We start from the raw sequence: 16,663 nt of genomic DNA on the forward strand, positions 1-16,663 counted from the left end.
GACTGACTCCAGCACCTCTTCGCGCCCCGGGTGACTTCCCCCACGGGCCCGGCCTCCCCCCGCCCCGGGGCGGCACGGCTCCGCGGCCCCTCGCCCGCAGCACCCAGCGGCGCTCCCGGCCGCGCTCCCCCTCACGCCCAGCCCCGGCGGCTCCCACGGCCTCCAGCACAGCGCCGGGCCCGTCCCCGCCGTGCGGCCGCATCCCGCCGGGCCCCATCCGGCGGCGGGGACGGCAGCGACCGCTCCTTCCTCTTCTGCTTCCTCTTTTTCTTCCTCCTCCTGCTCCCCGCCTCCGCCCAGCAACCGCCAGGCCGGCCTGGCAGGTATCGAGAGGCAGAGCGCGGGCGGCGGCCCTCGCCAGCGGGCTGCCGCGGCGCGGCGCAGCGGGGCGGGAGCTGAAGGCGGCGCCCCCCTCCCCCCGCACGGCGCGTGGTCGCGGCGGCAGTGCGCTCGCCGGCCTCCCCTCTGGCTCCCGCGCGCTGTGGTCTCGTCCGCCCCTGCTGCCATGTTGGATCGTGCGGCCGCCGGAGCCGGGCCGGAGTTGGAAGTTTAGCGCCTCTCGGAGGGGCGGGCGCGATCGGCCGCCGGCGCGGAGCGGCACCGGCGCGGCTGCCCCCCTCCCCGGCGCCCCCTCCGCGGGCCGCCGGCAACCGGCCAAGGCCCCGCCGTCCCTCTCCACCTCTCTCCTTCCCTGGCCCCGAGAGGGAGGCTCCGCGATGCGGCTGCTGTGAGGCCGCGGCGGCAGCGGAGGAGGAGGAGGAGGAGGAGGGGGCCGCGGGCGCCAATAGTCGCAGGGCGGCGAGGGAAGCGCCGGGCCGGCCCCGGCCATGAGCGGCAACCCGCAGCAGCAGCCCCCGCAGCCGCGGCGGGTCACCAATGTGGGCTCCCTGCTGCTCACCCCGCAGGAGAACGAGAGCCTCTTCAGCTTCCTCGGCAAGAAATGCGTGGTGAGTCCCGGCCCGCGGCGGCGGGGGGGGGGGGGGGGGGCGGCCCGTGGCGCTCCCGGGGGGCCCCGAGCCCGTCCCCACCCCAGGCGCGGAGGGCCGGGGGCCGGGGCAGGCAGGGGGCGTGTGAGGACAGGCCGGCCGGGGCGCCTGGAAGTTGAGGGCTGCGGAAGTTCCAGCCGGCTCGGCCCGCTCTGCTGCCCCGTCCCGACCTCCGCAGGCCTCGCTCCCTGCCTGCCTCGCCCGCCGCACCCCGGGCGCTGGGAGCGGAGCGGGGGTGCTGGGGGCAATGAATGGCGGCGGCCACAGCCCGTAGCGCGGATGGCGGGGCCCCTCGGCCAGCCCGGCCCGGCGGGGCTGCCTGCCCCGACCGGCGGGTCCGGCCTCGCCCCCTCCGCCGTGCCGGCTCCGGCTGGAGCCGTGCGCACCGCGGCGGCTCCGAGACCGCCTCGAGCGCCAGCATGGGCTCCGTCCTTCCGCGCTCCCCTGTCCATCGGCGTTGAGCTCCCGGGGGGCGGCCGGTGGGGCTCAGCCGTGCCCTGCAGCTGGCCCGTGCTCTGCAAGGGGAACCGGACAGCAAGGGAGCAGCTGCGGGGCTCGGTGGGAAAAGTTCAGTTGCTCGACGAGGCCGGGACGAGCCCCAGGTGCACCTGCGGTACAACAAAGCAATGTTGACGAAGTTGTAGGAAGGCTCGTATCAGTGCTAGGCCTGCCTTGGATTTAGTCTGTACTTTTCCTAGCCTAAACAACAGGTTCATGTACTCAAATGCGAGTTAAATACTGCATCTTTTCCTGGTTTTGTATATATGTGCATATATAGATAAAAAAGGCAACATAATGGTTAAAAGAAAAAGCCTTGTAGCAAATGTGTTACCAAGTATATCAGTAAGTTCTTTGTTTTCAGAATACCTTCTTGCATGTTAATATAAAACTGTATTAAAACTGTACTTATCTGTATTAAAGAACTATTTGAAGGCTTCAAAAGTTAACCACTTCCTTTAGAAAAGAAGCAGCTTTTAGGAAAAATGAAAAAAATGCTTCTTTTTAAAAAAAAAAAATAATTGCCATTTGGAAGCCATTGAAAATTATGTTACCTGGCCGTCTTCTGATGCTTTGTGTCCAGCGCCTAGCATACTAATGTTAGGCACTGTGCATCTTGCTGTAATTCTAGGAAGAGTATTTAATGAACTTAAAATTATGATTTAAAGCACGATATCCGTGTATTCATAATGGTTCCACATAACTCTTTGGACTTTGAAATGGTATTGTTGATCAAACTGACTGTTACAAGGAAAGCATAAGATGTAGTGACTGAACAGGAAGTAGGTGATATTTACATTGGGGTGGTTTAAATAAGATGCTGTCACAGTAACGAAGTTAAATGGGTCAGAAGGTGTGACCATAAAGCATGTTTTTTGAAAAGTAATAGACTTGTAAAAAACATCTTCAATTAATTGAACTACTTTCAAGCATACATTTCATATGCTTAGCTCCTTTGTAAAAAAACCCCACACTTTTCTCTAAATTTAAAAAATAGTGCATGAATTTGTGTAAGTTGATTTCCAGTTTGTTTTCCTACAACTTGGATTTTTTTGTCAAGTGAACACACTTTTTGTTTTTGTTATGCTCAGCTGTAACACTCACCTACTCAAGTTCTCAACTTTTCTGCATAAATAGCATATTGAAAGCAGACTTTGGAGGTAAATATCTTCACAGTATCTGGGTGTCAGGCGATTTGTGACAGGTTGATAGCTTCATAGACATGACTTGCTTTGTATTTTTCTTGAAACTACACATTCTTGTGGTTTTCACTGAATCTTGGATGACTTCCTAATTGTGGCCCATTCTCTTCCCCTTTTTCCCCAGCCTTATGTGTTCTCTAGGTTAACTATAGGCTCATCTTACTATAATTGAAGGTCGCTGCTCAATCTTGAGGACTTGAGTGTTGAAGCTCTAGAGATTTTTAACCAGGTTTTTTTGACTTACTGTGGCATGAGCCAAAAATGGTGAGAATTCAGAAACTAATTGATGAACAGATTGAACATCTCTGTCCCATGGAGGGCAGTGTCTATCAGAGAAGTGGAATGGGCACCTGGAGGTGGTAACAGCTTTGGTTGTTTAATTTGAACCCCCAGTGTCTGTCTGTCAGAGCCCAATAGTACTCTTGATACTCTTGACCTTCTAGCCTGACTCAGTGTTGGGATGCTGTGCTGGTAAATGTCTTTTTGCTGTAGTGTACATGAGATTTGATCTCTTAATATCCATGTTTGAATTATTCATTAGTGAACCTTCAGACTGTAAATGCTACTTTTTAAGAAAGGAAAATCTTGCAAGTTTCGTAGGATGCTATGAGCTTGCTCCATCAGTTGAGTTGACTGTGCTACCTGGCTGCTACACGTGGTGTTTCTGTCAGTGTGGGGCATAGATATGCTACTGGATGTGATGTGCATCTGCCATATCAACACAATTTTAGGTTATGTTTGACTTGACCTTGTGTTTAGGTCACTAGTGAAATGAATGCAGTTCAGACAGTTGAGACATTAAACTATGATCCTAGATACTTTTTTTGTAGTAATAATTTATAGTGCTCTTATGGAGGGCATAGTGCTCGTATCAGTCCTATGGGACTTGGTTAAGAAAGCATGTGGCTCTCTGGACCTGATTTATTTCAACAGTCTTTCCTTTGACTTTGTTTTTGACTGATAACAAGGCAGCTACTTTGAAATAACATTGAGGATTCAACTACTTGATTTTTGTTCTATGGAAAAGCAAAGGAATTTATCAAGTAGCTTAATTTTGATTGAGTACTCGCAACCTATGAACTCCCAATACTGACATAATTTCAATGGCATCTTAAGTAATGATGACTGGTAAACACAAAAATTACCTGGGAGTGGGGGAAGTGGTGAAGAGCCATCACTGTGTGTGTGTTGCTGAAGCTGATACCATTTTCTGGACTACAACTGACACTTCGGCAATCTCATTGACTAGTAGGCAAATGTACATACAGAAGGTTACTGATTTTTTTCTACTCCCTTTTTTTCCCCCTGCTTGCTGAGCTGTAAAATGCTTATGTGAATCTGTAAGCAATTAAAATACCTTTGCCCATGACAGATCAGGTTTTCAAAACCAATCCACTGGCTAATAGTCAAAGCTGCAGCTACAGTTAATTTGATTGAAATATGAATCCAAATGTAGAACTACTTGCAGTAGGTATCCAGCATAAGGTGGCCCTTTAGGACTTTCATTGTTGCTTAGGCATGTAACTAATTTTCATTTAGGTACATTACATTTGTTATCAGGTGTAAAATTTACTATCTGTAGAAATTTTTCAAAAAATAGTATTTATCATATCGTAGAAATAAAAGTCTATGTAAACTTATGCTAAGGTGAGCTATGAGATAACTTTTGTGCATATTAACAGAATATTTTTGTGGTTATGCCAAACTTGGAAGTTTTTGCTTAAGTCTGCTTAGTTATAAATCAGTCACTTTAATTTTGTCCTACGGAATAAGAATGAGTTTTGTAAGGAAAAGCAAATGTTAGGTGTCCCATTAATCATTTTTTAATAAAGAAGGTACTTCTATAATTTGCATGACTAGTATCAGTCAGTAATGTCACTGATGGAAAAACTAGTTTCTTCTGTAGAAATAATTTGATATGTGTGAGAAGCCTTAGGAAAGAAAACATGAGAAGTGTGTACTTGATAACGTTAGAAGTAGGTAATGGAGTGTGGCTATTTTATACTGCTTAGAAGTGGGACTAAACACTTACATAAGGTGTAATGAATAAGGCTAGGAATAGGTTGTTATTTGTAAGATCTTGCCATGGTTGATATGGTAAACAGGAACTGGTAAAGAATGCAGAAAGAGAAGTGACACAGCAGTAAACTAAGAAAACTGTTTTGGCTGCTTTTAAAGTGCATGTGACCAGAATAAGATTGTGTGTCAGAGCCAAAGGACAAATTACAGTAATAGTTGAGATAAAATAAAAACCTGGATGGCAGTTATAGCTCTTAATTGATAAGAATTAAAGGTTTTATCAAGAAAGGACTTGTAAGACTACTTGTGCATATGAAAACAGCATGAACTAAGACTTGAAGGCGGACTACAGGTCTGAGTAATGGGCAACTTCATGTGGCTGAGAAGTGTTGGGACTCTTCAGTTTGAGTTTATGCTGCAGGCTGTACATCCAAAAACGGTTGAGATTGTAGTTTGAAAAGGAGTTATGTCTTGAACAGATAGGAAGAACTGAGTCATCAATTCAGTGGTGGTTATCTCATCTTTGCATGTGTTTTTAAATGAGATACAGAGAGAGAAGACAAAAGTGTAAAGCATAGGGACTTGTGGAACAGAAGAATATTGAGAGTTATGCCTGGATTTCTTTTGAGGTCTGTCCTGTTCTAGCAAAAGACATGTAACATCTTCAGATGCCTCACTAGTATCCACTGGAGTCTCTTCTCTAAATAACTTGTCAGCAATAATCTTCCCCTCTAGAGGGAATTACATTGGGTTTTGGCAGTTCCTCTGAACCAAATCTGTGCCTACAAAACTGATTTTCATGGGAACGGGTCAGATCAGGCTCTTTAGAGCAAGTGGCTTAGCCATCGTCCTCAAACTGCCTCCTTGTATCTACAGTAGGGTTACTTATAAAGGGTTTCTCATGCTTGTTTTCCTCACACCTTGTTATTAAGCTAAGGTAGTGAACTACGCTGTGAACAGATTATCTACCCATAGATGAGAAATGTTTTGAGACCACATGTGAGCGCTCTACAAGGCATTATGTCTCATAGCTGTATGTATTTGAGACAAAGCATCAATTCACAAAGTGTGGGATGTTGGTCAGGAGTAAGAGATAGAAATTTAGGTGTTAAAATCCCGTTATTGTCAACAGACATTACTGACTGTTACCTAAATCTCCTATTCAACTTACCTTAAGATAGAAACTTACAATTATCAACTGAATTTCTGTCTTTGCTTCAGTGACTGTAGTGGTTACCTCTCTCCTGACCGTGCTTGTAGCTCATGTGCTAGACACATAAGTTTGTCTTGACATGCAAGGTGAGTCCTACTACAAATTTCAGTCACTGTATATCTCTGTTATGAAGTGTATGTCTTGCTAAACAGAAGATGATCTAGTAATACAGGGCTGGAACAAGTACCTCAATCTATTAAGGCTTCAGCGCTCTTGCATGCTCTTCGGAGCTACGTTGTACATCTTTTCCGTGTTTTGGAGGTAGTCAAGTGCTGAAAGTCTCTTAGCATCTCTGTGGTTAATCAGCTGGTCAAGTATACCACTCATGCTCCTGATAACGTGCTCTGGAATCATATAGTGTACAGACGTAACAGGATGAAAACAATTTGTAGTCACAAGCTGTTGTGTTGTAACTTACCAGCTCTTCACAGCAAAGAGTCAGGTGGAGGAATTTAGAAGAGCACAAAGTTTTAATGTAGGATTCAGACGAACAGTCGTTTTTTGATGACAAGATTTCCGCCAGGATGTCCAGATACCACTTGTTTAGGAGAACACCGAAGGAAGAGGTAGTTTCTTGTTAGAAGATAAAGGCTGAGTTTACTATTTCATGCAAATATGTATATGGAAAGACTCTACTTTGTTCCTCCTTTAATGGAGAATTGATGTGATTTCTCTGCATTATCTGATCACAAGTATCTATTTGAATGTTATCACTGGAATGTTTCCTCTATGAATGTTTCTTTGGGCGTTCTCAAGGGTTTAGTATAAGCCCAATTTTTGTAGCAAGTAGAGTTTATAAGATCCATCTTATACCATGCAATTTCAGGGTAAAAAGGTGATAATGGAGAATGTTCTTACTTTAGATCTTGAATTTCTTTTATCTGTGGAGTTCTGGTACTTCTGCCTGAAAAAACTTCCCTGAGTTTTCTGTAAAGCTTCTTATGACCCGTATTGCTCTACTGTTAGTGTCTCTAGTGCCGGAATTAAGAACTTGTTTACTCTTCTCATTGATAAGTAGTGGCCAGCAGCAGCAGCAGTTGCCACTGGCAGTTACTAGCTCAGTGCTGGAAAGGAGTGAATTGTTGAAGTGGCTTGCATATGATGGGTGAGCATCATCTAGGAACTTTGCAGTAGTTTGTTAATCAACGTGACAAAAGGCTTGATTCTTTCATTGACCTTTTATAGGCAGAGCTGTCTGCAGTGAAGATGGGGTTTGGTGAACTTTTAGGTGCTCAGTTTGTCAGAGAAAGCTTGCTGTTCACTTAATGCCGTGTGGTAAGATTTATGGTGTCCTCTCTTCCAGTGAGCGTGTTTCATAGGCTTATCTCTTGAGGAATCTTTGTACTGCAGAAATAAAACTTAGTATAGTGCAGGAGACTTAAGGTTTCATGACGTAATACCTAGATAATAAAATACAGGAAGTAACAAAAACGTGTCATGGGCACTAGACAGAGTTGCTACTGGTGGGTTAGGGTACAATTTCCTCAAGAAAGCTTGGCATTTTGTGTTACTTGGGCATAGAGGGATTTTTTTTTTTTATTGGCCAGTTTGTTTTCCCAGTAACAGTAAATCACACAAAGTGGATTTAGTGGAGCTAGAAGTGTATCTTCATGGGTGGTTTTAAACTGCCCACTCTACCAGGACATGACTCAGGTGCTGTACAAGATAGTTTTGTTTCTTTCTCAAGGTATTTGCCTGGTTACACTGCCACACTAACTTCTGTGGCTTCCAGACAATTTGTTTATGCCTAGATTACCAATAAAATGGGCACAGTAGGTGTGCAGTTACCTTCAGGAACAGTTGCAGTTAAATTCGAAGATCCTGAAGTGTGCTGTGATCTTCACATGACAGGAGCAGTGTACTAGAAGGGCCAAATGGAAAAAGAAGAGTTGTAATGCAAACAATCATAGGGACACCTTCTTAGAAAGCTGCTCACTTGCTTAGTTCTTCAAATTCATTACTGTATTTTCAGCTACCCGTGAGTTAAAGGTAGACAGTTTTCCTGACACCTCTTTGTGTTTGTGCAGTGAATGACACTTTAGGCATCTCAAATTAGAATGCCTGTGTTAAGAATATATGATTCTGGAAGAAGTTCATTAAATGAATTACTCAGTTCCTGTAGACTTAATGTTCTGTGGAGAGGATCATTGCTGGCAAGGAAACTGTTGCTGCAGAGCTCCATGACATACTGGCAGATTTGCAGATTGTAGCTCACCTTAGGCACTTGCTTTCATATATGCATCCCCACCTTGGTGAGACTGTTTTCCCTGTACTGTTTATTTGGCTATCCTTAAAATCCTCACTCTAAGGCAGCTTTTTCTTTTTCTTTTAAGTTTTCTGAGAAACAGTGTTAATGCATTTTCTAGTTCTCCAATGTGTCTAGCTGAAAGATCATATTAAGGCTTGCTAACCAAGGTGGTGTTTCCATTCTGTAAGATGGTTTCACATACCATTTTCCCTTTCAGAACTTTGTGTTATTCAGAATTCCCCTGCATTCATCTTACTTCCTTCAAAGTGAATGTGTTATTTTGCCTTTATCTCCCCTTGTTAATTAGCCACTACTCAGCATCAGCATGGTATAGTTATAGAGGAACACGTCTGTGTTCACCAAGCATATTTTGTATGCGGGGGGTACTGTGCCTGCAGTTTGAGAAACACCGACCTAATGAAAGAAAATGTGGCTTTCTCCTCTTTGAAAAGCTAAGAAAACTGTATTTCATTATTTGAACTCTTAGCTACGGAAAGATAACTCTTGCCTCTAAGACTGCAAGGACTTAAACATGCATTTACTTCAAGTGTTATCAATGATGGTTTTCCCGAAAGTTAGCCAGCAGTTGGTGAGATAATTTACATGAAAGGTTAAGTTAAAATGTGGATTCCTAAATAACATTCTCTGAGTATTAAGTAACAAGGCCTAATGCTTGACTTGCTGTCTAGGCTGAGGAACAACAAGAATATTTGAATATGGGAATTTCGCACTAACTTGTACATGCTCTCTCCCCCCTCAAGATGACAGCCAAGAGATTTGTGGATAAGAAAAGAAATGGTTATTAATTTGTTGTATTAATATCTTTCTATGTTGATGATAAAGAAAAGTAAGAGATATTTTACAACCTTCTTAGTACATTTTATAACAGAAGCAGTAGTTTATTGACTTAAGAATCTTAGTTTCTATTTAGAAAATAAAGCTTTAAGATTTTTATACAGCAGATTACTGTAAAGTTGGTAATGATATTTTAAGAATCAATTTAACCACTGTTTCTTTTGTAAGCCTCATCCTGATGATCTGCTTTAAAGTCCTGCACAGTGACCTCTGTCCTCCAAATCTTGTGTCTCAGCTTTCATCAGAGTCTCCTTGCACTCTCTTATCACACATGCTCTTTTTTTTAATGAGTTTTCTGTCCCAGCAAAAGGGTTTCCTTCCCTTATTTCATCTTTCCCACTTGTACCTCAAGTGCTTCCAGGATCTTCCTTTCTCCCTCCAGCCCCTGCATCCGTAATCTGCACAAAGATCTCCAGGCAGAAGTGTCTCTCCTCCTCACCATTCTTCTGTCTACTCCCTTATCTCTTTACTTCTCAGTTCCACAAGTGCTTTGTTCTCACTGATGAACTTGGTGTCTCATCAGACCTGCAGTCCTACCCACACCCAGTGCTGGGATAGACATGGCTTGTATTCTTATAACTGAGCAGAGCATTGCATGAGGAAAGAGGAGAGGAGACATTCTCTATGCCAGCCAGCTGTTTCCTGCTGCATACATAGAGTGCATTTCAGCCTGAGATATGGCCATTAGATATTTCTCTCCCTATTTCATCTTTACTGGCCCAAAGTCATTGTTAATGTTGCTACAGAAAAGAGAATTTTGGTGGATAAGAGAGCGGGAAGTAAAAAACAGAGTACAATAATTCCTCAGGCTTCTTGCATTGCTCCACCCTCCACTGCTGTCTCTCCAGGGAGGACCAGACTCTCCAGTTTGTAAGCTGCTGTATTAAAAAACTGTATACTGGAAGATACAGCTTCAGCAACTCTACAGGCTCATATTTGAAACCACAGAATTGCTTAGTCCTGCTTTGACTGAACTGTAAGTTATTTCCTGCTCCTCTAACCATGTGACAGCTCTCTCTGAGCACAGCTAAGATGTGGTCATTCTTTGTAAGTAGACATTTTCTTTCCTTTACTCCCCCTCAGTCAGCCAAAGCAAATAGAAACATCACTTGGCTTATGACACTAAATATACACAAAGGCATCCAGATAGGCTTCTCTCTGTAAAACTGTGCTTGATTTTTGTGGTTAACTGGAAAGAGGAAGAAAACTATGAACATCCTGTAGTGGTATGTGTTCTGTGCAATACCACAGGCAAAAGCTTCCCCTTGCATTTGCAAAGAAGGAATCGGTAGTTTCTAATAAAAAAAATGCAGGGCTGCTTTTTCTTTAATTTGCCTTTAGTCTGTAGTTAAGAGTATCTCAGGTATGAAATGAATTTTATAACTGGCCACACAGATTTATTAGCATTTATATTTTTAGTAACCTGGCAATTAACCATTTAAAAAAAATACAGGTTTGGCGCTTAATTTTGTGCAATTTTATATCAACCAGTATTTTTTACACCTTTCTTAAACGATGGTCTATTTAAGTGTTATACTGCACGGTTAGCACTGTTCTCAGTTTGTGTAGCTGGAACTTTAAATTTAAAACTGTACAAGGTTTTAAAGTGTCATTGCAACAGAAGATGCTGGTTGTACTTGGTCTCTAGAGCTCAGTAGTTTCAACAAACCACTCACCTACTTAAAAAACCCAATTTTTTAGTTTTGTCTTTGAGCAATTTGTCTGTGTCATATTCAGGTGCCAATATTTATTTACTTGAGAGGCTGATACTACATCTGTATCTCTGCACAGACCATGCCCTTCCTTGTCTTAGTTCAAGCATGTAGAATATGCAGTACACCTAGTTGGATTATGGTTTTGTTTGATAGGAGGGATGGAGATGGTTTTGGTGCTAAATGTTTCCATAGGAGATGTAGATCTTATATTTAGGAGGTCTCTCCTTCAGTTCTTCATTTAGACTTTTCCTTAGCAGTCTCTTTGAACATCTCTGGCCTTTGGTGCCTGTAAACAACAAATCCTGTCTGTTCCTCTGCCCTCTGTTCATACTGTTTAGATGAGGGTTGCTTATTGAACAAGTATTCCTGCTGCTGTTCCAAGCTTCACACTGTGTAGCCAAGGGGCCCATCCCTCACACTGGCCATACCTGTCTGGGCCATACCTTTCTGTCCCAGATAAACAGAACTGACAGGCTCAAAATGTGAGATACACACCCAGGGTACACTGAAGCTTAGTGGCAGAAGGATGCATCTTATCCTTTCTCTCACCTCTGGTCTGTCAGCCAGCTGTGCTAACATACTGATGCTAACAAACTTAAGTAGGGCAATAGCATGAACTCAGGCACTGTTTTGTGACTGTCCATGGTGTTTAATTTGTTGGCACACTTCCTGATACAGGTTTGGGTAATGCTAGCTAGTACTTGCCCAAGTTAATGAGCATGGTTTTGGGAACAGAATGGTGTAAACACAGTTCTTAATAGACGGTATGGGTAAGGCCATTCTTACCCAATTTGTGTTGTGTTGGGAGGAGGGAGAGTTCCTCTGTGCAGATGTGCATGCTGCTGTACCACTTGCCATCGGATTCAGAAAATGCCCCTGGTCCTAGTTACTATGATTTGCACAACCAGTGAAAGATACCAGGAGACAAAAGCAACTGTAGTGCTGGGAATGGGGAGACAGAAGTGAGCCATCTGTTCTAGCACTGTCAGTAGCATGTACATCACGGAGTATGGGTCAGCTCTGCTGCTGTTCTCATAACTGTCCTCTCTGACACCAAGCCAGAGTCAAACCTGGTTTTCCTGCCAGCAACAAAATTTGTCTTGTGTCTCTGCTCCTAGAAATTGCTTTTGGAAACCTGAGAAAATGCTGGTGACTAGAAGTTTCCAGTAGATGAAAGCGTGTCCGTGCATGTAGCAACCTACTGCAGTAGACAAATTATCAAGTGCATCTGACATGCTGTGAACACAAGCTCATAAGGCTCCTGGTCCTCTTCTCTGATTTCAGGAGGAAAAAAAAAAATTTGCCTTCTGGTAAGGAGATCTGGCTAACTTGCAGCTGTGCTTCTACAGACTGCATTAGGTACAGCAGGGGTGACCTTAAGGGCTGCTGCATTTCACTTACTGTACTTCTTGATTACAGAGCACTGGCCTACCAAGAAAATGAATTCCTGTCTAGAGCTTTCTTTTCTGATGAGTCGTTTGTAAGTAATTTAAGAAAAGTTCTGTGTGTCTTCAGAGACTTCAGGGATATGCTGAGGTCTCTTGGAGTCTTACCTGCAGCTGCATTTTGGAACATTTTAGCAGGTTTCTGTCAGTTCAGACACAAAAATCTGTTTCCCACTTGAGCTCCAGAGGCAGTTCTAGGGGATGATGTAGTGTAATGAATGATAGTTTAATCGTCACATACTCTATCTGTTCTGGCATCTCGCCTTAATAAATTCATTGTGTCTGGGGTGCAAAGGTGCAAGCTCAGGAACCTTTTCGGTTCTGTTTTCTACATCCACTAGTTCTGTTAGATGATGTTTAGATGCCTCAGTTCTGTAGACACTTACCTACTTACCTGAAGTTTATCTTTTTTTTTTCTTTAGTGTCCTGTGATCTCTTCTTCCCCCTCAAGCCATATTTTTTCCAATGTCTGCTTTTATAAGTCAGCACTGGCAGGAACTGGACCCCTGGTGATTCTTGGTGCTGTACAAGCAGTTCTCCCACATCAGGTAGCCTTTGCTTCAGAGCAGAAGGGGGATAACAAGCCATCATGGATTTAAAAGCTGAGTGCTTTTAGTCTTAATTTCAGCATGGTGACTTTCACGTCAATTCTGGCTGTGGTAATTGTACTAGCAGTGAAATGACGCAGTACCAATATCTGTATCACTGGAAATAACTTCTCCAAGGTCACCATATACAGACAATATCACTATGATGCAAGTCTGAATTAGCAAAGGTTGTTAAGTAGTTGGCTTATTCCAAATAAAGAAACCAGCCATAAATAAGGATGTCTGCCATGCATCATCAAGGCTGGTTTTTCACTTCAGATGCTTTGGGCACTTTGTTGAAGTGCAGCATGGTGCCCTGGTTTGTTAGAGTAACCTGGTCCTGAAGTGAGGTGACTGACCTGTCACTTCTTTGGTTCTGGGATTCTTCAGAGGACTGTAGTGTTTGTCGCAGACTGAAGCTTTTATGTGGGAATTGGCAGATTTAGAGATTTTAGTTCCACATCAGCTGATAGAAAACTCTCAAGTTCTGTATCATATTGTACATCACACGGTGGATGGCAGAGGCCTTCTGAAGGATGCACTTTTGAGTAACAGATATTCTACGGGACACTTTCATCGGTGAAGTTGGCTAGCCTTTCAATTTGTTATGTAAATCTGCTTCATCTTCTGTAAATAGCCAATGGCCCCAGGAGTGGATTCTGAACTACCAAGAACTCAGGATTTTTTTCCCCAGGCTTGGTCAAGGTCTAGCTGTGTTACTGGCACACTCCCATCACCATCTTCCTGTAGGAAGATCATCAGTGTTTGTACCACAGTGTTGAAGTTTCTGGCAAAAAATTTAATTCCTAGATCTTTTGAGGACCCAGTTATACAGACTTTAATCTGATGTTCATAAGATTTACCATGCTGAACCTCTAGCAATGTATTAATGCATTGCTATTATGTAGGTCCCACTCCTGTCATTATTTCTTCCAGGAGACTGGAAGAGATACCCTATTTCTGTACTCTTTGGAGTAGGATGTAATTTTTCTTGAACTCTGTCTTCATCAGGTAATCAGCTTGTTTTCTCTAAACTGTAGAACTCCTGGGACTGATACTATCTTTCATATACTCAATATCAAGAGCTTTCTGTTTCTATGCTAACAGATTGAGGCTATTCAGGTGCTCAGAGCAATTGGTGTAGTTAGTTGATCACAAAGGAAGGGAATATCCACACAAAAACTGGAAACCCAGTGTCTGTTTTGACAAGGGGTACCTTCTTTCAGTCATTGGGGTTTAAGTTGCATCAGTGCCGTTATGGAGGAATATCTCATTTTCAAAGGTGTTACACATCTGAGAAAAAATAATCAGTATGATATTAATAACCTTTTTTCTGTTTAATGGTTACAACCAGTATTAATGAACGTTTTTATTCTGTTAGTGTGGTGTAACAATATACCCGCTGTCTTTATACTGTCATAAAAGCACTGTAACTTATCATTGCGTAGGTGGAGGTTTTCGGAAAAGTGACAAAACGCTTGACCTGATGGTAAGGTGGTTGCCAGTTCTCCCAAGCAGCAAGAACCAGGGGCATTGAGTATGTTAGCCTCACTGTCAGCTCCAGAACAGACTCAGAGACTTGCAGAAAAGTAGTTCAGAAACTGAAGCATGTAATGGTTCAAATCTGATGCTTGATTAGGGTAATGATAGTGGTTGATTGGACTTCCAGTGCAATACAGATTGATTGTTTTCAGTATTTAATTTTCAGTGGGATCAAAAGCAAAGCTATCTTAAGATCTTTTTCATTAAAGTTACTATTTTGGCTTAACTTGCTGTATTTCATTAATTCAGACAATACTCATCAGAAAGAGTAAAGGTCGGTTTCAGACCTAGTGTTTCTTCTAAATGTTCATTGAAACAAATATTTTCTGTCTTAAGGTTTTTAAAATATCTTAAACTACTGTGTTCATGTTAAAATGGATTCTAAACTCTTGCATTGATCTAATAAATACTCATTTTTTTATTGTAAGCTTTGTTTCTCATGTAAGATCTAGTGCTACTTCAGTACTGTTGTGAGTAGAGTAAAATAATTTTTATATTATGTGTAAATTCAGGCTCATACGTACATTTAGCTTTTCATGTAGCATATTTGTTATTGCTGCTGAACAATGTTCACAAGTTATGAACAGGAACACAGCAGTACTGAAGAGCTAATTATCTTAATTTTTTTTTGTGGGGATGCTTTTGCTCTGACCCATCCAAACATATGCATATTTAACAATAAAAGATTGAGAACACTATCACTGCCTCTGTTCCTCAATTCTGCCTATGGTCGCTCATTAGAATTGCTATGTGAAGTTGTACTACCAGCTCTGCACTGAAGGAAAAAATAAATGTTGTGTGGTTTGAACTGGAAATCGGTCACTGGACATGGACACCAAAGTGTTGAGTGCAGAGGAAAAATACACCCTGCTGCTCTCTTTCTACAAAGGTTTTGTTATATAAATAAATACTTTGTCATTAACTGTAAATGAGTAGATTCTTTACAGTTTTTGCTGTTCTGGTTGTGCCCAACAGAGCAGCCAACCTCGTGATAAGTAACATTCTGGCACCTTACGGAGTTACAGAGGAAGAATTTTGGCTTCAGGGAGGGAGCTTTCCCATTCAACAGCCCTCTGTGCATTTATATTTGGGTAGTGGGTAGTAAGTTCAGAAAAGAAATTGTCAACTCTGTTGTTAATATCTGAGTTTCAAAATTGTTCTTCATCTGAACTTTTCTGAAGTCTCAGCATGGCAGAGGTCAGTTGTATCCATTTCTTTTTTTCACCTTGAAAATTGGGTATTGCAAACTCAGCAGTTCCTTTCCTGAAGGTCTTTTTTTCCCATCAATAAACTATACTCAAATTTTACCTTTGTACTATTCATTTAGATAATCCAAGGGGAAAGCGTAACAGAAACACAAATTGTACAGGGGAGCTTTTTTTACATAGTAGAAATGGAGGGTTTGTAATACCTGGCCTGAGTATTTAAACACAAATCTTGAGCTGCAGAGCTCATGCTACAGGATATCGCTGAGGGCAAGCTCTTAATGCAGTTTCTGAGAGGCATAAATAGTAATGCCAAAAGCTAAACTAAACTATATTTAGCATTTTTTATTGTGTAGCCTTAATGCCTTGTAAAAGAACCTACAGGTATGGGGTGATGATTGCCCTTATTGAAGGGCTGTGTCAGAACTGGGATAGAGTGCTTAGTTTTCAAAACTACTTTTGTCAGGTGATTATCTAGTTCCTCTAGTATTGCCAGCATCAGATTTTTTTTTTTTTTTGGTGCATCGTCTCATGATTTTCTCAATCCTTACGTACTAAGTCTTCAGGGGTTTTTGTTGCTCAGGGGTCAAGGTTATTATGAAAGAGACCACTGAGAACTGCCAGGTAGGTGGGAAATTATTTTTGTTTCATAAAAATAATTTTCCTTTTGCCATTAAGTTTTGAGTCATGTGACTTGTGCTTTTTATTCTTCCATCTTAAGAATCAAGTGTTAAATATAGTGTTTAAAAAAAAAGTGTGATGATGACTTACAAAAGCATTAGTAAGTTTGTTACAAAGAATTTACAGCTGTGGTTTGTCTAAAATGGAAATAGGTGACTTAAGTTAAGCCTGAGACTTGCATAGAATTGGCCACATAAGACCACCATTCTGTGACACTGCTTCCAAACTATGCAATTTGTTTACACACAGGTGAATTTAAGTGGCTTTTGGCCTCCGTAGTGCATTGGTAAGTGCAGTGCTTTGGACCTACAAAGGAGGAGCCTGTACAGGCAGTGACAATTGTAACTGTTTAGCTGTAATAAATGTCACTTTACTCAAGGGGCATCCCTCATGGTGAAAGGATATCTCCATTTCCTTATCTAAAACAGTTCAGAGTGACCAGGCTATCAGGTATTAATTAATGTTCA

The 16,663-nt window shown here is 42.5% G+C and overlaps 1 protein-coding gene across 1 annotated transcript in view; it reads left to right on the forward strand.

Annotated features, from left to right (window-relative positions):
* The first annotated feature begins 827 nt into the window (after window positions 1–827).
* WASL (WASP like actin nucleation promoting factor) overlaps window positions 828–16,663 on the forward strand; it is a 49,141-nt gene continuing 33,305 nt past the window's right edge. The window contains exon 1 of the mRNA XM_059816130.1: window positions 828–947. Within this exon, the coding sequence (XP_059672113.1) occupies window positions 828–947 (120 nt within the window). The remainder of the gene's footprint in view (window positions 948–16,663) is intronic.

The sequence above is a fragment of the Gavia stellata genome, chromosome 4, assembly GCF_030936135.1.
Source record: "Gavia stellata isolate bGavSte3 chromosome 4, bGavSte3.hap2, whole genome shotgun sequence".
NCBI classification, from domain to species: domain Eukaryota; kingdom Metazoa; phylum Chordata; class Aves; order Gaviiformes; family Gaviidae; genus Gavia; species Gavia stellata.